This window comes from Meriones unguiculatus, chromosome 12 (genome assembly GCF_030254825.1).
Source record: "Meriones unguiculatus strain TT.TT164.6M chromosome 12, Bangor_MerUng_6.1, whole genome shotgun sequence".
Lineage (NCBI taxonomy): Eukaryota > Metazoa > Chordata > Mammalia > Rodentia > Muridae > Meriones > Meriones unguiculatus.
The window spans coordinates 91,262,054-91,282,325 of NC_083360.1; the positions used below are offsets into that span (position 1 = coordinate 91,262,054).

General features: G+C 41.2%; 1 protein-coding gene across 1 annotated transcript in view; it reads left to right on the forward strand.

Annotated features, from left to right (window-relative positions):
- Positions 1 to 11,819: 11,819 nt before the first annotated feature.
- The window catches only part of C12H2orf73 (chromosome 12 C2orf73 homolog), a 35,972-nt gene continuing 27,519 nt past the window's right edge, over positions 11,820 to 20,272 (forward strand). Inside the window, 1 exon segment of the mRNA XM_021646923.2 lies at positions 11,820 to 11,839. Coding sequence (XP_021502598.1) covers positions 11,820 to 11,839 — 20 coding nt within the window.

Genomic DNA, 20,272 nt, shown 5'->3' on the forward strand with positions numbered 1-20,272 from the left:
CTCAAAGGTCCGTCTTCAGGCCACCCGGCAAATACAGGGAAAAATTTCCCAGGGCTCACAGCCCTAGGCCACCTGCCCAATCCTACCATCTGTGGATACCTGGGACTGGGGACTGGCAGCAGCTTGCTGGGCTCTGACCCTGCAGCCCTAGGCCACTGGTCCAAACCCACCATCTGTGGATATATTCCCGGGACTGGCAGCAGCGGCTAGTGGCGCTCACTCTCACTGCCCAGTGGAGGGGATACAGTCTGGTACTGTGGGGGAGGTGCGGCTCCATTCTGCCTACTCCCCACCTGCCTGGCTCACCCAAGTCAGAACAGCACAGACAGTGAACACAGCGGAGCTGAGCTAGGCTTGGGTCCCAGGTTCCATTCCCCACCATCTAAAGGAAGCCTATGTAACTCTGGAGCAACTCTAGGCAAAGAGATCTATCCACCAGCAGCCTGGCTCACATAGGCCAGAATCAGAGAGCCCAGCATAGAGAACCCAGTGGAGCCGAGCTGGGCACCTGACCCAAGTTCCATTGTCCTCCTCCCAAAGGAGGTCTGTGGGGCACTGGCGCAGCTCAAGGCTTGGAGATCTTTCTGTCTGCTCCCCAGCAGCCTAGCCCATCTAGGTTAGCAACAACGCAGCCAGCACAGCCAGTGAACCCAGGGGAGCTGAGCCAGGCCTGGGACCCAGATCTCATCCTCTACCATCTTAACGAAGCCTGTGGGACACTAGAGAAGCTCTACACCCAGAGATCTTTCCACCTGTGCCCCACCTACCCGGGTCACAAACAGTGAGCCAGCAGAGACTGTGAATCCAGGGGAGACTACTTGAGACACCAGAGACAGTGGATCCAGTCTGCCGTCTAGGCGCCAAGAATAATCAGTCAAGACTACAGGCAACCAGAAGCTAGAGGCCAGCGCAAGAATACAGGCAACAAAAACCAGGACATCTTGGCTTCACCAGAATATCCAAAACCAATGTATGTTCTATTGCAGCTGAAACACAGGAAAATTATCTTAAATCTATAATTATGCAATTATTTGAGGCACATAAAGAGGAAATGAACAAAAAAATAAAGGACATCATGGAAAGACAGGAATCCACAATCAAACAGATGAAGAAAATTAATAAATCATTCAAGACACAAAAAGTAGAATTAGAATAAATAAAGAAAACACAAACAGTGAAAACCTTGGAGTTGGAGAAGTTAGAGAAGAGATCAGGAACCACAAAGGTAAGTATCACCAACGGACTATAAGAGATGGAGGAGAGAATCTCAGGTGCTGAAGATAAAATTGCAGAAATTGATACATCTCTCAAAGAAAACATAAAATTGGAAAAGTTTCTGATATATAACATCCAAGAAATCAAGGACACCATGAAAAGATGAAACCTGAGAATAATAGAAATAGAGGAAAAAGAAGATTCCAGACTCCAAGGCGCAGAAAATATTTTTTGAGAAAATTCTAGAAGAACATTTCCCCAACCTTAAGAGAGAGATGCCCTTAAACATACAAGAGGCCTACAGAACACCAAATAGACTAGACCAGAAAAGAAACTCCTCCCACCACATAATAATCAAAACACTAAGTCTACAGAACAAAGAAAAATATTAAGAGCAGCAAGGGGAAAAGGCCGAGTAACAGAAAAAGGCAGACCTATCAGAATCACACCAGACATATCAACAGAGACTATGAAAGCCAGAAGGGCCTGGGCAGATATCATGCAGAAACCTAGAGATCACAGATGCCAATCCAGACTACTATATCCAGCAAAACTTTCAATCAACATAGATGGAGAAAACAAAATATTCCATGACATAACCTATTTAAACAATGCAGCCCTACAGAAGATACTAGAAGGAAAACTCTAATCCAACAAAATCAACTACACCCAAGAAAATGCAGGATAAAGATACCATCGCATCAAAAAAGCAAAAGCAAACAAACACACAATTACCACCAACTCCACAATAAAAAGAACTAACAATCATTGGTCACTAATATCTATTAACATCAATAGTCTTAACTCTTCAATAAAAAGGCACAGACTAACAGACTGGTTGTTGAAACAGGACCCAACATTCTGCTGCACTCAATAAACACACCTCTGCAACACAGATAGACACTACCTCAGAGTAAAGGGCTGGAAAAAGGTTTTCCAAGCAAGCTGGAGTAGCCATCTTAATATCTAATAAAATAGACTTTCAACCAAAATTAATCAAAAGAAATGGAGAGAGACACTTCATTCTCATCAAAGAAAAATTCCACCAGGAGAACATCATAATCCTGAACCTCTATGCACCAAACAAAAGGGCTCCTGCATTTGTCAAAGAAACATTATTAAAGCTTAAATCACACATTGATCCCAACACTTTAATAGTGAGAGACTTCAACACCCCACTCTTGCCAAGAGACAGATCATTGAGACAGAAGCTAAACAGAGGTCCTAAATCAAATGGACCTAATAGATGTCTACAGAACCTTTCACCCAAACACAAAAGACTATACCTTCTTCTCAGCACCTCACGGAACCTTCTCTAAAATTGACCATATAGTCAGACACAAAGCAAGCCTCAACAGATACAAGAAGATTGAAATAATCCCTTGTATTATATGAGACCACCATGGTCTAAAACTAAACCTCAACAATAACAGAAATAACAAAAAGCCTACACACACACATGAAAACTGAACAGCTCTCTCTCAATGACAGCTGGGTAAGGGAGAAAATAAAGAAATTAAAGACTTTCTAGAACTTAATGAAAATGAAGGTACAATTTACCCTAACTTACGGGACACAATGAAAGCAGTGCTAAGAGGAAAGTTCATAGCACTGAGTGCCTTCATAAAGAAATTGTATGAGGCATCTCATACAAGCAACTTAATGGTACACCTGAAAGCATTAGAAAAAAAAAAAAGAAGCAGACACACCCAAGAGGAGTAGACAGCTGGAAATAATCAAACTTAGGGCTGAAATCAATACATTAGAAACAAAGAGAATGATTCAAAGAATCAATGAAACCAAGAGCTGATTCTTTGAGAAAATCAACAAGATAAACAAATCCTTAGCCAAACTAACTAAAAGGCAGAGAGACACTATCCATATCAACAAAATCAGAAATGAAAAAGGGGACATAACAACAGACATTGAGGAAATCCAAACAATCATTAGGTCCTACTTTAAAAGCCTATATGCAACAAAATTTGAAAATCTAAGTGAAATGGACAATTTTCTTGATAGATTCCATGTGCCAAAATTGAATCAAGGGAGAGTGGGATTGGGAGGGAATGAAGGAGTGGGATACAGCTGGGATACAGAGTTAATAAAATGTAACTAATAATAAAAATAAAAATAAAATACTAAAAAAAAATTGAATCAAGATCAAGTAAATAAATTAAATAGTCCTATATCCACTAAGGAAATAGAAGCTGTCATCAAAAGTCTCCCATCCAAAAAAAAAAGACAAATGGGCTGAGAGAGAAATTAGGGAAACAATACCTTTCACAATAGCCACAAATAACATAAAGTACTTTGGTGTAGCTCTAACCAAGCAAGTGAAAGAGTTGTATGAAAAAAACTTCAAGTCTCTGAAAAAAAAGAAATTGAAGAAAATATCAGAAGATGGAAAGATCTCCCATGTTTATGGATCTGTAGGATTAACATAGTGAAATGGCCATCTTACCAAAAGCAATCTACAGATTCAATGTAATTACCATCAAAATAACAACACAATATTTTATAGACCTTGAAAGAACAATTCTTAATTTCATATGGAAAAAAAAAACAGACTAGCTAAAACAATCTTGTACAATAAAAGATCTTCTGGAGGTATCTCCATCCCAGATCTCAAGCTGTACTATAGAGCAACAGTTTTAAAAACAGCATGGTACTGGCATAGAAACAGACTGGGGGATCAATGGAATTGGAGAGAAGACCCAGAAATAAACCCACACACCTATGGAAACTTAATTTTTGACAAAGAAGCCAAAACCATACAATGGAAAAAATATAGCATCTTTAACAAATGGTGCTGGTCTAACTGGATGTGTACACTGGGGCCACCTTCCCAGCCTCCTATGAGGAAAGCTAAGTATCAATTGGCAGATAAAGAAATACATAAAATACATTGTTTAAAGCACACAGTGTGTATCCTCTACGCTAAATGAGAAGCAAAGAGGAATAGTAAAAATACAGAGCAAGGTTTCGGTTCTGTCTTAGTTCAGGGGAAAAAAAAAGATATACATTTAAGGAAAACCAGCATAAGCATACACTTCTTCAGAAAAAGTAACCTAAAAAGTTTGAAGACAACAGTAATCATAGATTGTAGCACAAGTCTCAAATTACCAAGAATGAACAAAAGTGATAGAAAAAGTTTGTGCTACAACTCTGTGGATTATACCCACAATGAAATTAAAGTATATGCCCTCCATGTATGTCAAATAATCCCAATCATTCATTAGGAAAGTAATAAACTTAGAATCATTATATTTCTGTATTTTGTTCTCATCCAAACCCATATTGAAATTAAAACAAAAGTCTAAAATGAGTTATTCGGTCTTATTTTTTTGTGTGGCTCAGGCTCATGTTTAGAGAAAAATGTGAGTCTGGAGTAGATTATACGGGGTGGGAACCATCCTCCGCCTAAGACTCTGGCAGAGCTGATATCTAGTTTAAAATGAGGATTAATTACAAGCTTAGCAAGCAGAACCTAAAAATACAAACAATAAGCAAATGCTGGTTTTGCGGGTCAGTCGCATGTCCAAGAGCGCATTGATGGCGTGGGGTAGCACTTGCTGAGGTTAAAGCACTAGAACAGCCTGTGTTGGACTAAATAAATGACATCATGTACAAGCAAAGGCAGTGTCTGTTCTGCAGCAAGATCTTTCCAGCCAAACTGTGGCCCTCTTCAGGAATGCAGCTGGGCCCTCTCACAGAAAGACCACCACCACAGCATTTCTGCCAAACGTCCACATTCAGTCGTGGAAGGAGTGCAGAGGGCCGTGAGACTCGAGAGGAGCATTCAGCCACTCTTTCCGACCAGTTGCATTTGCAGTTCTGCCCTAATTGCTCACGGTCTGGAGAAGAGGCTAAGGATAGTTCCTTCTATGTGACAATGTGGGATTCATCACCCATGCTGGGTGCTCATCCATGAGGCTGCACCAGCCTGTAAGTCAGTCTAATAAACTATAAACTCACTGTTTCCCTCAAGGTGAAGTTAGGTGGAGATAGATCTCGGCCTGTCTGTCCTTGGGACCTTGGGGAGAGGGGTAGAAGTTGCTTACATCTCCCCCAAGCAAGGAATTTTAGTAACAATTTCAAAAAGCTCTTTCCATGGAGCTTTACCCAGACACACAGGTAAAACAATTGCAGCCCAGTGGACAGTAAAAGCCAAAGAGGCTCAGAGGGGTCAGATTTGCCCATGGTCTCTGGGATAACCACCAAGACAAGCAGTCTGAGTTATCACTTCCATGAGGGAAAACACACCCTCCTTCACTTCGGACAAACTTCCCTGTAGACCACATTTGACCATCCCTAACACAGGAGGAGCAAGACTGTCTGGGATGTTCCCCAGAACTATTTGAGTAACCAAAGAAAAAAAAAAGTTAGAAATACCACAACTTTCTTTTGGTTTTGGTTTGGTTTTATTTGAGATAAGGTTTCCCCTTGTAGCCTTGGTTGCCCTGTACTCACTTTGTAGACCAAGCTGGTCTCGAACTCACAAAGAGATGTCCTCCTCAGCCTCCCACAGTGCTAGGATTACAGGCATGAACCACCGCACCCAGTCTCTTGTTTTTGGTTTTGTAAGATAGCCCTGTGTAGCCCTGGCTCTCCTGGACTTGCTCTTAGTCCAGGCTGGCCTCGAATTCGCAGAGATCCTCCTGCCTCTGCCTCCTGCATGCTGGAATTAAAGGTATGCACCACCACAACCAACTCTTCCTCTCTTAAAATATAAGAAAACTTTCTAAGATTTCTTCTCCTGAATCTTACAACCAATTATTAAATCCTCATAGGTTGGCCGAGAAAGAAACAAAAGTGGAACATTAAATCGGGTATGTAGTTTACCTCAGGCTTATTATAAGAAGATTAAAATCATCATGGCCTAGCTTCCAAACTTCAGAGAAGCTCGTATATGCTGTCGTCATTAACTTCGAACTGAAACATGCCATTCCAATACAATTACATAAAGGTGAAAGGATAAAGTAAAATAATAGTTTAAAGGACCAGTAAAAGCTTGATTTGCATTGGTATTTTTCCCAAAGAATGGCTAATGCAGTAGCCATTCTTTGGCCATTGAAAGGTACACTATACTATCGATCAAGTATCTCCCCTTTACTCCTCAAAGCTCTCAACTGTAATTCTTTTTTAAGGCGTGCTCAAACTTTTAGCTTTTTTTTTTTTTTTTCCTTAATGGAATCTTGTCATCACTCAATCTTCACTTGTGCAGCAGAGGAAAAGTCTCTACCCACCCATATCAAAGCAGTCACAACTGTTTACCGGCTCAGTGGCAGAGTCTTAAGCTGTGGCGTGACATAAAGTCAGAAGCTGGAGTCAAGGCCACTGTGCGCTCATGCTTATTCTTGGATTACTACTGTTTCTCTTCAGGGGGCTGTGAAACATCAGAGCCTGTGCGTTCATCAGAGCTCATGTGAATGGTGACCTTCCACAATGGATGCAGAACACTCAATTAACCCTTTGCACACTTACCGAGTAACTACCAGTCTCCACTGTCATGGCCTTCGGGCCTCTAGTCTTCTGCTCGCCTTCCATCACACAATTTGATTTTAATTGTTACTAAACTGATTTAAAACTGAATCTCAGAACCCAGTGACCTTTCCAATCTGGTTTACCTGAGAAAAGCCTTGCTTGGGATATCTTGTCCCATTCTTGTTACCATGGTTTGAAGCAAGAGGCAGAGTGTGCACATGAGAGGCCATGAGGTCTAGAAGGGAGAACACTGGCCAAAAAGCACGTGATGGTTGCTTCATTTTTTAGTTGGCCACCTTTAAGGTAAGGGTGAGGATGGTAAGGGTGGCAGGAAGAGATATTTATTGAGTGCTTATTTTGTTTGGGTTTGGGGTGTGGTTTTTTAAAAATTAATTTTTATAACATTTTTGTGTGCTTTTGCATGTACTCAGGCTTGTGCCATTGTGTGTATATGAAAGAAAGAGGCCAATTTGTTGCCTGTCTATAGCCCAGGCTAGCCTGAAATTGTGTAGTCCACATGAGCTCAAGTTTCCAGTCCTCTAGTCAGTGTTCTGAGCACTGTGTTTCAGGTAGAAACCTCAGTGTTGACTTCTGGGCTTCTTTTGTGTCAGTTGTTATAATAACATCATATACCAACCAAATCTACAAGGTCTTTTAATTTTTGATTACTAGGTAATCTACCCTCAGCTTTTGATTTTTTTTTTTTTTTTCTTGGAGACAAGGCTCCTTTAGCTCAGGCTTGTCTTGAAGATGCCACTATACAGTTCAGGCAGGCTTTGAACCTTCTACCTTCACCTCCTGATGTTAGGAATAAAAGCATGTACCACTATTGCCAGGTCATTTTATTTTCATTATTCTTAGGTAACAGCCAAAATATTCAAAATTGAAGACTAGAAGAATTTATACAACTTCTTCAAAGACACAAAGCAAGGATTTCAACACAGCTCTATCCTTAAAGTTTAGTAAATAATAGTTTTCCTCCCCTCAAAAATACACAGCGTCAAAGAAAGGACTCAAAGTGGATTTTTATGGGCAGGTATTGAAGAACTTAAGTTATTCATCTTAAAAGAAGATTTAATTACTATGTTTAAAATGTGGAGATCCTCTAAAAAATACAAGAACAGTGTTTATGTGTAAAAAACAATGAAAATTTAGAAGCAGTATAGATCAAGTAAAATACATACTTTCCTACAAAGTAAACAAAGTTAAAAATAAATATTTGCAAAAGAAAGACTTTTTCTAAATCAATCTCATTCAAGGTTTTTGTTTGTTTGTTTTTATTACAGAGACTTTTTTTTCCTAGGTCCTGGGGTCTCAGATGAGCAAATAAAAGCCTCACAGTCCAGTGAGAATAGATCAGAATCTAGACGTTGCTTAGTAATCAGACAATAAGGCACTGTAACTTCTGTGTGGAAGATGATTATACCTCTGGAATTCTTCAGGCATAACAGGAAAAGCAAAACAACAACAACAACAACAGCCTTAAAAAGAAACTCGGAGCTGGAAGTGGTGTGCACACCTGTAATCCCAGCACTCAGGGAGGCATAGGCAAGCAGATCTCTGTGAGGCCAGCCCGGTCAACAAAGCAAGTCCAGGACAGCCAAGGCTACACAGAGAAACCTTGTCTTGAAAGAAAGAAAGGAAGAAAGAAAGAAAGAAAGAAAGAAAGAAAGAAAGAAAGAAAGAAAGAGAGAGAGAAGAGAGAGAGAAAGAGAAAGAAGGAAGGAAGGAAGGAAGGAAGGAAGGAAGGAAGGAAGGAAGGAAGGAAGGAAGGAAAGGAGGGAGGGAGGGAGGGAGGAGGGAGGGAGGGAGGGAGGAAGGAAGGAAGGAAGGAAGGAAGGAAGGAAGAAAGAAAGAAAGAAAGAAAGAAAGAAGGGAAGAAAGAAAGAAAAAAGGATATGTAGACTATATAGACACAAGAAAGTCCTTCTACAAAAGTAGATGCATTACCTGGATTTTATTTTATTAACTCTTGTGTCTATATGGAAACATCACCTGTGATTCAAAAAAACAAACAAAACTATGGCCTATAGGACATCGTAGAATAGAAGAAGGTGGGACATCCGGCAGCAGAAAGGATTCTGAGTGCAAGAGATTAGTCTTGGGAAGATGTATATTAGAATGAATGTGTTTTTTATATAGCCTAGGTATTTGTAATTTTTAATTATATTTTTAGTCTCAAAAGTCATTCATTATTCCAGGAGCTTAGAGCCAGGAGAAAAAAGTACAGCAACATACTTTAAAAAAAAAAATCTTTTATCTCACTAATCCATAAATATAGGAAGAATATTGACAGCTAGCTTTTAATGAGTGTCAGCATGTGCTTGGCCAAATTCTATACCACATGTTTATGAAGCAAATAAATTCTCTGGTTTTTAAAAATAGAATTTGGGCTAGCTATTGTTTGGGTCATATGTGTGAGACCCTCCTCTACATCGCAAGCACACTGCTGGAGAAAAGGAAGTGTCTCCCTCAGTTGTGGTTCTAATATAAGGAGAGGATACAGTATCATCAAATATTTTTAGCCCTTTGTTGTGGTTTAAAACTACACTGACAATTTTTTGTATCTCTAACATTGTGGATGAGAAGTTTCCACCCTTCTGTGGTCCTTCACACATGCTATGGTAGTTCTGATGTTTTTAACTTGACAATACTAGAAAATAGATGGCTTTGGATGATTCTTTGTTGGAAAGCATTCCTCCCATAACAAATGAGACATTTGTCATTTAGGCTAATGGTCACTGATTTTTCTCAGGCATAATTTTTCAACAGTCACGGTGTTTTGTAAGGATGAGAATGTGGATACCTCTGTTTTTATAATTGAGAATCCACAGCACAGAGAAAGTCAATAAAATTGTTATCAAATCCATAGTGTGCAATGTCCTATAGAGAACAATTAGAATTAGAATATTATATTATCAACACTGAAATGTAATAGCCATAATTGACATTTATATAATGCTGTTATATATCATTGCAGCTTTGTTGTCAAAGTTTTCCTATCTGAATGTTTTAGATCCCTAAGATTGTGGATTGTGACTATCTTGTAGTAGAAATTCTTTTTCTTTATTTCTTCTTTCCTTTCTTTCTTTCTTTCTCTTTCTTTCTTTCTTTCTTTCCTTCTTTCTCTCTCTCTCTCTCTTTTGTTTATACCTTGCCCACTGAGCCATCTCCCAAGGCCAGTGGGCAAGGTGTAAACAAAAGGACCACAGTTCATATCACTAGCACCCGTGTAAAAAAATAAGGCATGGCTGTACATGCCTGTAACCCCAGTACTGAGGAGTAGAGACTGGCCGACCTGGGAGCCTCTGGCCAGCCAACACCCAAATCAGAGAGTTTCTTCTTGCTCAGTGAGAAACCCTGTCTCAAGGCAACAAAGCACGGCAGAGGAAGGAGGGCATGGCAGAGGAAGATGCACGCCACACTTCTCTGGTCCCTGAATGTTGAGTAAAGGTGACACACACACACACACACACACACGCACAACTTGTTCAGGTTCATATTCCATACTCCTTTTTCTCATCCCCACACTGTCCTTTAGATAATTTTATTTGCGTGACTGTATGCAATCTAGGAACCACAAATGAGAGAAAATGCATAGTTTTTGTCTGAGACTGGCTTAATTCACTTACTATATCTATTCTTAAGTGCATCCGTTTTTTTCCCTTCAAACAACGTAACTTCATTCTTCTTTATGACTAAAAAGCTCCATTGGCATGTGACATGCACGTCACAAGTCTGGATAAAGCAGTGGTAGCTGATGGTGACCAAACATCTACTAAGCATCAGTACACTGCATCAGTTAAACCATCTATACTTGACAGGTACCCTAGGTGTTTTAAGATTTTGTGACTCAAGAACTTCAGGCTCTGAGACACTAAATGTCTTCCTTATGCGCAAGCTAGCAAGAGATGAGGCAAACACCCGCTGCTCCCAGAGCCTATGTGCCTAATCCGTTTGATGGTTAGGATAAAACTAGGGATCTCCTTGTGGATACAGGGTCCAACGAACACCCGGCTCAGCGCGTGCGCGCTCCTCCCCCTCCATTCCTAGCGTTCCAGTTCTCCAACCTATTTCCCTCCTATCTGGTTTCCACCCACTTCCTCCTCCAGAAACACGCACCCTCCGACATTCACGTAGCCTCCCAGCTTTTTGACAACACAGACTACACTCAGATATGTAGGTTGCTGGATGCCAAATCTATCCACGACCTCTTCTCCCGACGGGATCTTAGGACAGGGGCACAAAGGTCGGCCTCCATGAGCCCAGCTCTGTCCCAAGCGAGTATAAACAGACGAACTGACTTTGGCTCCCCCTGCTCATGCACACCGCTGGGTGCAGTTCAACAGAAACCTCTCCAGTCCCGCTTCCTTCCCCACGCGGGGAAAACACTTATCACACGTGCCAGAGACTTTTGGCTCTGCGAGTGGAAAACTGAGAAGCAATGGTAAAATGAAGTAAGAATTTCCAGGGTCAAGGTGAACGACGCTCTTTGGGGAAGTGCAGGCATGCGAGCCCAGCTCTGCCTAGCCCAGCTCTGCCTAGCCCTGCGGTCCCTGCACCCACCCTAAACCCTCGCCCAGGCCAGGCAGACGCACACACCACAGGGAGCCTCGTTTGCAGAGGAGCATCCTTTGTTCTATTTTTAAAGCTTGCCACGGGTCTGGCCACAGAGGCTCTGTCAGAAACCACGGTAAAGTGACGACCGAGCTCCTCCGCACAGCGCTGAAGGGCTGACGGAAAGCAGGTTTCCCAGGCACAGGGGAGGCCTGGAAGCCGCCCTCGCTCACTCCTCGAGACTAACCAGCCAGGCTGACTACCCGCCGGCTCTCCAAGGTCAGACTCAGTGTCCAACCTAAGGCTGGAGCCAGGAACAAGGGGCTCGCCAGCTCTGTCCCTCTTGCTCGGAGCCAGCCAGCCACGCCCGGCCTTCAAAGCCCAGCAGAGCGCCTTCTACGCCTGCGCAACGGTCCCCGCAGCTTTCAGCTTTTTCCTGAGGCCTCGGTCGCTTAGCAACACTGGAGTCACAGTGGCAGCGCTCTGGAACCCTTTCCAGGCCAGGATAACTCAGTGTTCTTTCCTGACGCTCCTGGCCGCAACGTGCCAGATCGAAGAGGGCCATGGAGGGGGAAAAGCAGCAGTAAGTGCCAGGGTTCACCTTTCTGTTTCCCCTCCTGAAAACCGTTTCCCTTCTTGCAAAACGTTAAATTAAGGGACACCCAAGGAGCGCCTCAGCACCTACGATCCAGGCCACACATTTCATCCAGCAGGTTTCCTCTGCTGCCTTCCAGGGGTTGAGTGATAACAGGGTCGTTTTTCAATGCATCGTTTACTGAGCACATACTGTGTGCCAGGGACTTCGTGCCCACCGCCTGGCTTCAGATTCTCGAGGCCCTCTTAGAATAACCACTCCTCAAAACCCACATTTAGTGCGTCAGCAAAATCTGCTTTTCGTGTTGAAATTATCCAGATTCTACTGTTCATCGCTTCCTTTTTGTCCTCACCCAGTCTCAGGTACCAGCTTTTCAGGGATACGGCTATCACTTTGCTTCCCTGGTATCTCTGCTGTCCTCTCAACACTGTTTTTCACCGGGTGCGGTACAGTAAAAGCCAAGGCCCCTCCTACAGAAGTGCCTCCTCCTCCTCCTCCTCCTCCTCCTCCTCCTCCTCCTCCTCCTCCTCCTCCTCCTCCTTCTCCTCCCCCTCCTCCTCCTCCTCCTCCTTCTCTTCCTCCTCTTCTTCCTCCTCCTCACTTGCAGGCACCTGTAGCCTCAGAGAGACACCCAGGCAAGCATCAGCACCCCCTAAGAACAAGCAGAAATGAAAAGTCTCAGGGCCTCCCCACACCAAACAACGAATCAGAAACTCAGGGGCCCCAGCAATCTGCAGTCTAACAAGGCCCCGGCACTCCTGATGACCGGTAGCGTTGTCAAGTGTGGAACGCAGGTGGTAAGCTAAGGAGTGAGCTGTTGCCGGGACACCTACTTCCAAAGCGGGTTTCCCGTTAGAACGGTGGCTCTTTAGCAGGTCAGCTTAGAGAACTCGTTGAAGCAAGTCCCCGGGAGCAAGCCTCAGAGATCACCATTGCTTACATTACCCCTTCGGATCTATATTTTTTACCAGCTCACTGCTGACACTGCTACTTCGGAGACCATGCTCTATGGACCCGTCTCTGATAAGAGTTTTGACCGTTACAGTGGCCCCGCTGGAATGTTCTTTCCCCAAATATCTACTTAGTTTGCGCTCACCCCTCCCTTTCTTTTTTCAATTACCACTTTCACAATTCAGCCCCCACCCTACCTAAAAATGCAGCCACTCCCCCCACATACATGCATACCCTCCCCTCCCCTGATCCTGTCCTCACCATTTGGCACTGTGTCTGCCCGCTGTTTCATTTCCCTTCTGCCTTCACTAGAACGTAAGCCTGTGAAGACAGGAATTCTCATCAGTTTGTTCCTGCTGTATCCTCAGTGCCTGGCTTGCAAATACCTGCTGGGTGGATCAGCCAGCGTTACTTTCTGTCACATCATTCACAATAGCTGTTGTTCTTTCCTATAAATAAACCTTAGATAGTAAATGGCAGAGTTGGGGGTTCCAAGCTCTGACTGCTTTCAGAGCCCATTAGTGGTTTTGTTTTATTGCTATTGTTTGTGTTGCTGGTAGAGAACCCAGGGTCTCAGGGGTGTTAGTGTTTTATTTGTACAAAATGTTCCCCTGTACAAAGATGTTGCTACAGAATCGTGTATCTCACAGGTGTTCTCTATAGTCATTCATACCATGAAATGTAGAACCATGTAAATGCATAAATGTGTAAACCAGCATTCACAATCCTTTCCTTCAAGGATTAATTCTAGCACAAATGTGTTGGTGGGCCATAAGTATAAGAAAAAGATGGAGAAAGCTGATGCCAATGATAAATCAATTGACCAGAAAGTTACAATTTTTAAATAAATAAACATCTCAAGGAATGTACTAGAAATGTCTTAGAAGTAATTTACATTTTCCCAGTAATCAGTTTTTCTAAATCTTTTGCGGAGAGACATTTTTGTTGTTGTTGTTGTTGCTAAGATCACAAAGACTCTGGTGTTTTTATGTGGAGTGGAGTCAGGGTGAAGGGCATACAGCGAAAGCAAAACCAGAGTGGAAAACAGTTCTAGTACATTTACCTGAAATACGTAAAGAGTACAACGCAAACCATTTACCTAAACCGAGCAGGACACACTCACTGGACTGGGTGTCAGGCAAACAGTGATGAATGAAATAGTCCCCCACTACATGGAACTTACTGATCCGTAAAGGGATTTCTGGCGCTTACTAAGAAGAACTAGATACATGCAGTTTGAGTTCTAGTAAGAACCACAAAAAGAACGGTCAAGCCTAGAGAATCATGGGGAGGGCAATCTAGAAAGCATCTGGGAAGTGACTTTTCAACTAGACCTAAATGACTGCTTGAGAGCTGTTCAGGGAGCTGGGACAACACAGTGATCTGGGAGGAAGAAGAGCATGAGCACAGGCGCCTGAGGAGAAGAGAAAATTGAAAACGAGGACAAGGAAGCTTGAATGGGGTTGAAGAGAGTAGATGGCTCAGGGCACCCTAGCTATGATGAGGAGACTAGATTTTACTGTAAATATAGTGAAAGGCCATTTGGGGTTTTTAACTGAAAAATGACACAAAAGAAAAATCTGGGTTGGCTTTGCTTTGAAGGAAGAAAGTGGGCACATTTTAAGAACTATGCATGAGGCAAAGCAGAGTTCCAGCGAAATCCACCCTCACCTTCCTCCCTACCCAACTTCATGCTCTCTCTGTATTTCTTCTCCTTTTTAACCCATTGAGTACAATTAATGCTGCCCAAATGCTCTTGGGTGAGGGGCCTGCCATGAAGCATGGTCATTCTACCAGGGTCACCCCATTTAAAAAGAAAAAACCAAAACAACCCTGACTCTTCAATCCTAGCAGCTATCATCTGTCAATAGCTCCTTCCATAGGGGCAGAACTTTGTGCCCATCCACCATGCTCATACTTGTCTGGCTCGAGTGCGCATGGGTCTTGTGCATGCTGTCAAATCACGTATGTGAGTTCATATGTACAAGTCTTCAGTAGTGTAGAGGAAACATCGTTTCCTTGCAGTCACCCAACCTTCTAGTTGTTGATGATTTTTCAAGTTCCCTGAACCCTGAGTGGAAGAGTGTGATAAAGATGTCCCATTTCGGGCTGAGTATTTCGAAGTCTCCTATTCTTGGAACATTGACTATTGTGGTCTCCGTGTTAAATGCCAGCTGTTGAATGAAGCAGCTTCACTGATGAGAGATGCACAGATACCCATAGGTATAGCAATTATTCATTAAGAATCATTTAAATAGCATGTCCATTTAACAAAATAACAAGTTCTCCCAGGGCTTATGATGTATGTAGTCACATGTTCTTGGCCCCATTAATGGTGCCAGGTAAGAGTTCTGGTTCACGGAGTGGGCAATCAAAAACTGATTAGATGGCAATCCAATCAAAAAGTGGTCAGTTACTCCTTATTTAGTTATTTTTCTATTACTGTGACAACAAGGCAACCTATACCAGAAAGCATTTACTCGTTCTTACAGTTTCAGAGGGTCAGAATCATGATGGCAGAGCAAAGACGTGGTAGCAGAAACAGCTGAGAGTAAGAAGCAGAACAAGAGCATTCTGGGAATAGTACGGGTCTTTTAAAACCTCTAAGTCTGCCCCCAGAAACACACCTTTTTCTACAAGGCCACACCTTCTAATCCTTTCCAAACAGTTCCAACTAACTCCAGACCAAGTATTCAAACCATATGAGCTTTATTGGAAACATTCCAGTTCAAACTGACACACCAGGATGTTTACGCCCTCGAACCATGGGCGTGCTGTGACAAGACAGTCATTACGGTAGCTCATAGAATTTGCAGCTGGGTAATATTTATGATTACTGTTCCTCTCTAGTAGTGCATATAGCACCTTTCAGCACTATGAAAGCTAACCAGTAGAGATAGAGATTCCAAGTCAATATAAATTAATTTTTTCTATATTTATGACTCAAGTATGTGGTGTCTTGAGCACATACTTGAGCACCATAGGGTCTTACCCTCAAGTTCTGAAGGTAACCAGAAGTAATGGCAATAACCTGTAATGCTTGAGGGTCTATGCAATCTCACTGGTGAAAGAAATAAAAAATATCATTTTCTTTGCTAGCATGTGATGTCTAGTTGGGGTGTGGGACAGCTTCATTTAAACTCTTATTAAACTTGTATGGTTTAGGATGCTTAGCTTTGTCAACTAGACACAAATAGATTCACCTAGGAAGAGGGTACCTTACTGGAAGAATTGACTCCATCAAGTTAGCCTGTGGGCATGTCTGTTGGGCATTTTTTTTGATTGATTGATTGATTGATATAGGAAGAACCTAGATCACTGTAGGTGGGTAGTGCCATCTTTGGACCTTGGGTTGTGTATGAAATCAGACAGAGCAAGTCATGGCAAATAAATGTCTTGATAGGATTTCTATTGCTGCTATGAAACACCATGACCAAAAAACAAGTGGGGGAAGAAAAGGTTTCTTTGGCTTATGCTTCCAGATCATAGTCCAGCACTGGAGGAAGCCAGGCCAGGAACCTGGAGGCCGGAGCTGATACAGAGGCTACGGAGGGGTGCTGCTTACTTTGCTTAACCTGGCTTACTCAGCCTGCTTTCTTATAAAACACAGGACCACAAACCCAGGGATGGCACCACCCACAATGGGCTTCACCCTCTCCCATTGATCACTAATTGAGAAAATGCCTAATAGCTGGGTCTCATGGAGGCATTTCCTCAACTGAGGCTCCTTCTTTTCTGATGACTCTAATTTCTGTCGCAGTGACACACAAAGCCAGCCAGTACAAGGGGTAAGCCAGTAGGTCAGCAAGAAGCACGCCTCCATCCACTCTGCTTCAGTTCCTACCACCAGGTTCCTACCTCCGTGTCCCTCAAGGACAGACTGTGTTGTGTAAGCTGAAATAAACCCTTTCCTCCCCAAGTTGGTTTTGGTTAGAATGTCCTGTTACAGCATTAACAGAAAAGCAAACTAACATAATTAAGTAGATGTCCATACAGCTTTTCTAAAAGGCCTTTTTAGAATCCCTCCTTGCATTCCCACCTTTACCCTTCTATCCCCACCTCCGTTTAATCCTTCCTATTCTACTATTCTCCTTTCTCCCTTTATTTCACTCTATTTTGTCTTCCTCTTCCCCAAACAATCGTTTCTCCCTCTTCCATGGATCCTTACTGGTTTCTTGACCTCTAAGGGCATTCCAAATAAAATATACATATCAAAAGACTCAACGCTAACATCCATGTATGAGAGAAAATATGCCATGTTTCTTCTCTTTACGGATATGAGTTACTTCATTCATAATGATTGTTTCAATTACATATGTTTACTTGCAAATGTCACAACTTCATTTTTCTTAACAGCTGAGTAATATTCCACTGTGTAAATGTTCTACCTTTTCAAGTTATCTATCAGGTAATGGACATCAAAGCTATTTTTTATTTCCTGGCTCTTATGAATAGGGCAGCACTGAATCCACAGGTCACTCTGTGGTAAAATACAGGGTACGGTGCATCATATATGCCCAGAGCTGAATTGTTTGGTAGATCTATTTCTCACTCTTTGAGAAAGCTCTATAGTGATTTCCATAGCCTGTTCACCAGCTCTCACTCCCACTACTGGTTACTTGTTCCCTTCTCTCCACATCGACAACAGCGGTTCCATCACTTGGTTTTTTTGGTTTTTTTGTTTGTTTGTTGTTTGTTTTGTTTTACATCTTAACCATTCTAACTGGGGGAAGATGATACCTCAAAGTCGGTTTAACTTTCTAAGGATGTTGAACTATTTTGAAATGTTTCTCAGTCATTTGCATTTTATCTTTTGAGAACTGTTTAATTCCAAGCTTTATTTTTTAATTGGATTATTTATTTTCTTCCTGTTTAGCTTTTTTAGTTCTTTACATAGTCTAGATAATAATCCTCTGTCAGATGTGTAGCTGGTAAATATTGTCCCAATTCTGTAATGTGCCTCTTCACTTGAACGATGGGGTCCTTTGCTGTACAGAAGCGTTTTGTTTCCTGTCTTGTTTGTCAATGGTTGATCTTAATACTGATGCTACCCAAGTCCTCTTCAGAAAGTCTGCTCCTCTGCCAAGAAATTTAAACCTCTTTCTCACTCTGTCCTTTGTCAGATTCAGGGTATTAGGTCTTATGTTAAGGTACTTGGTTCATTTGGAAATTAGTTTTATGCAAGATTTTTCAAGACAGGATTTCTCTGTCTTGAAACTCAACTCTACAGACCAGGCTGGCCTCGAACTCAGAGATTCATCTGCTTCTGCCTCCCAAGTGCTGGAACTAAAAGCATGCACCACCAATGCCAGGCTCAGCACAATTTTTTTGATGGGACTATCTTTTCCTTAGTATATACCTTTGAACACTTTATCAAATATCAAGTGGCTATAAGTATGCGGACTTACATTGCAGCCTTCAGTTCTATTCCATCAACTGTGTCTGTTTTCATAACTGTGCTGTTCTGTTTTTACTACTCTACCTCTGTAATATAGCTTAAAATTAGGGACGGTAATACTTCCAGTAGGTTTTTTTTTTCCACTGTTCTGGTGTGTGTGTGTGTGTGTGTGTGTGTGTGTGTATTTCCAAACAAATTTTAAGATTTTTTTTTAAATTTCTGCAAAGAATTGGGTTGGAATATTGATACAGGGATTGCATTTAATCTGTAAATTGTTTTTGGTAAGGTGGCCATTTTCACAATATTCTGCCACTCCATGAACATGGGATGTCTTCAGTTTCTTTCTTCAATATCTTCAGTTTTTTCTTCAGTATGTTAAAGTTTCTTATACAGGTCTTTCACTTCATGAATTAGATTTGCTCATATTTATTGTTCTACACACACCCACACCCATACCCACACACACTGTAGGTGAGTGGGATTGCTTCCCTGATCTCTTTCTTAGTATGTTTTTTATTTGTATATAGGAAAGCTACTGATTTTTGTGTGTGTTAATTTTAAATGTGTTTATCATCTTTAAAAGTTTCTGGTGGAGTCTTAGGGTCTTTCATGTATATAATCATATCTGCAAGGAAATTTTGAATTCTTTCTTTCATATCATCTCCTTCGCCTGTGTATTATTGTACTTCTATGTAAGACTTCAAGCCCTATATTCAAAAGGGATGGAGAGTGGTCATCCTTGTCATGTTCTTGATTTTAGTATAGAAATACTTCGCATTTATCTCTAACTTGGCATTGAGTAGGCTTGTTACCTTTAATATACTGAAATATGTCCCTATATCCCTAGACTCTCCAAAACTTTCATCATAAAATTTGAACTTTGTCAAAGACCTTTTTTTAATTCAATGAGATGATCATGTGTTTTTTGTCCTTTAGGTTTTTTTTTTTAATGTGGTGCATATTTATTTATATTTTTTATTTTTTTAAAAAGTCTTACTATGTAGTTCTGGTTGGCCTGGAACTCATTATGAAGACTAGGCTTGTCTCAGACCCACACAGATCTGCCTACCTCTGTCTTCCTAAAGTTGTGTGCCGCATGCTTGACTCATATTACAGTTAGTGATTTCTGTATGCTGAACCATTCCTGCGTCTCTGGAATGAAGCCAACTTGATCATGGTAGATAATCTTTTTGATGTGCTTTTCAATTTTGTTTTTCAAGTATTTCATTGAGAATTTTTATTTTGGTGTTTATCAAATTGTCCTATACCTTCTTTTTTTTGTTAAGTCTATGTCTGCTTTTTGTCTTTTTATGCAAGAACAATACTGGATTTTAAAAAAAGAATTTAGAATTGTTCCTTTTCTATTTTACAGAATAATTTGAGAGGGGAGTTTGGAGTGTCAGTTCTTTGAAGCTCTGGTTTGACTTATCCATATGTTACTAAGTTATTTTCAGTTCAGAGATCTTTAACTACTGCTTCTATTTCATTTGTTGTTATGGGTCTGTTTAAATTATTTACTGCATTTTATTTAACTTTGCTATGTCATATATGTCTATACTTCATCTATTTCTTTTAGATTTTCCAGTTTAGTGGTATGTAGATTTTTAAAGCATGTTTTTATAATTATTTGAATGTCTTCATCTGTTATAATATTTCTTTTTTCTTAATTTGTTAACTTGGGCCATCTTTCTCTTTCGGTTAATTTGAATGAATGTGTGTCAATCTTGTTAATCTTTTCAAAGAACCATTTTGGGTTTCTTTGATATTTTGTATTTTTCTAAATTTCTATTTCACTAATTTCAGGTGTGATTTTGATTTCCTCCTCTCATCTACTTGTTTTGGATATTGCTTTTCCTTTCTTCAAGTGCTTCTGGTATATCATTGAGTTATTAATGTAAGCTATCTCCAGTCTTTATCATGCGAGCACTTAGCACTGTAAACTTTGCTCTTATAACTGTCTCCATTGTGTCCCAACAGATTTTGGTATCTTGTTTTTTTATTCATTGTCATTCAATTTGAAGAATTTTTAAGTTTCGTTATTTAAAAAGTTCAATGGACAGCTAAAAATTATG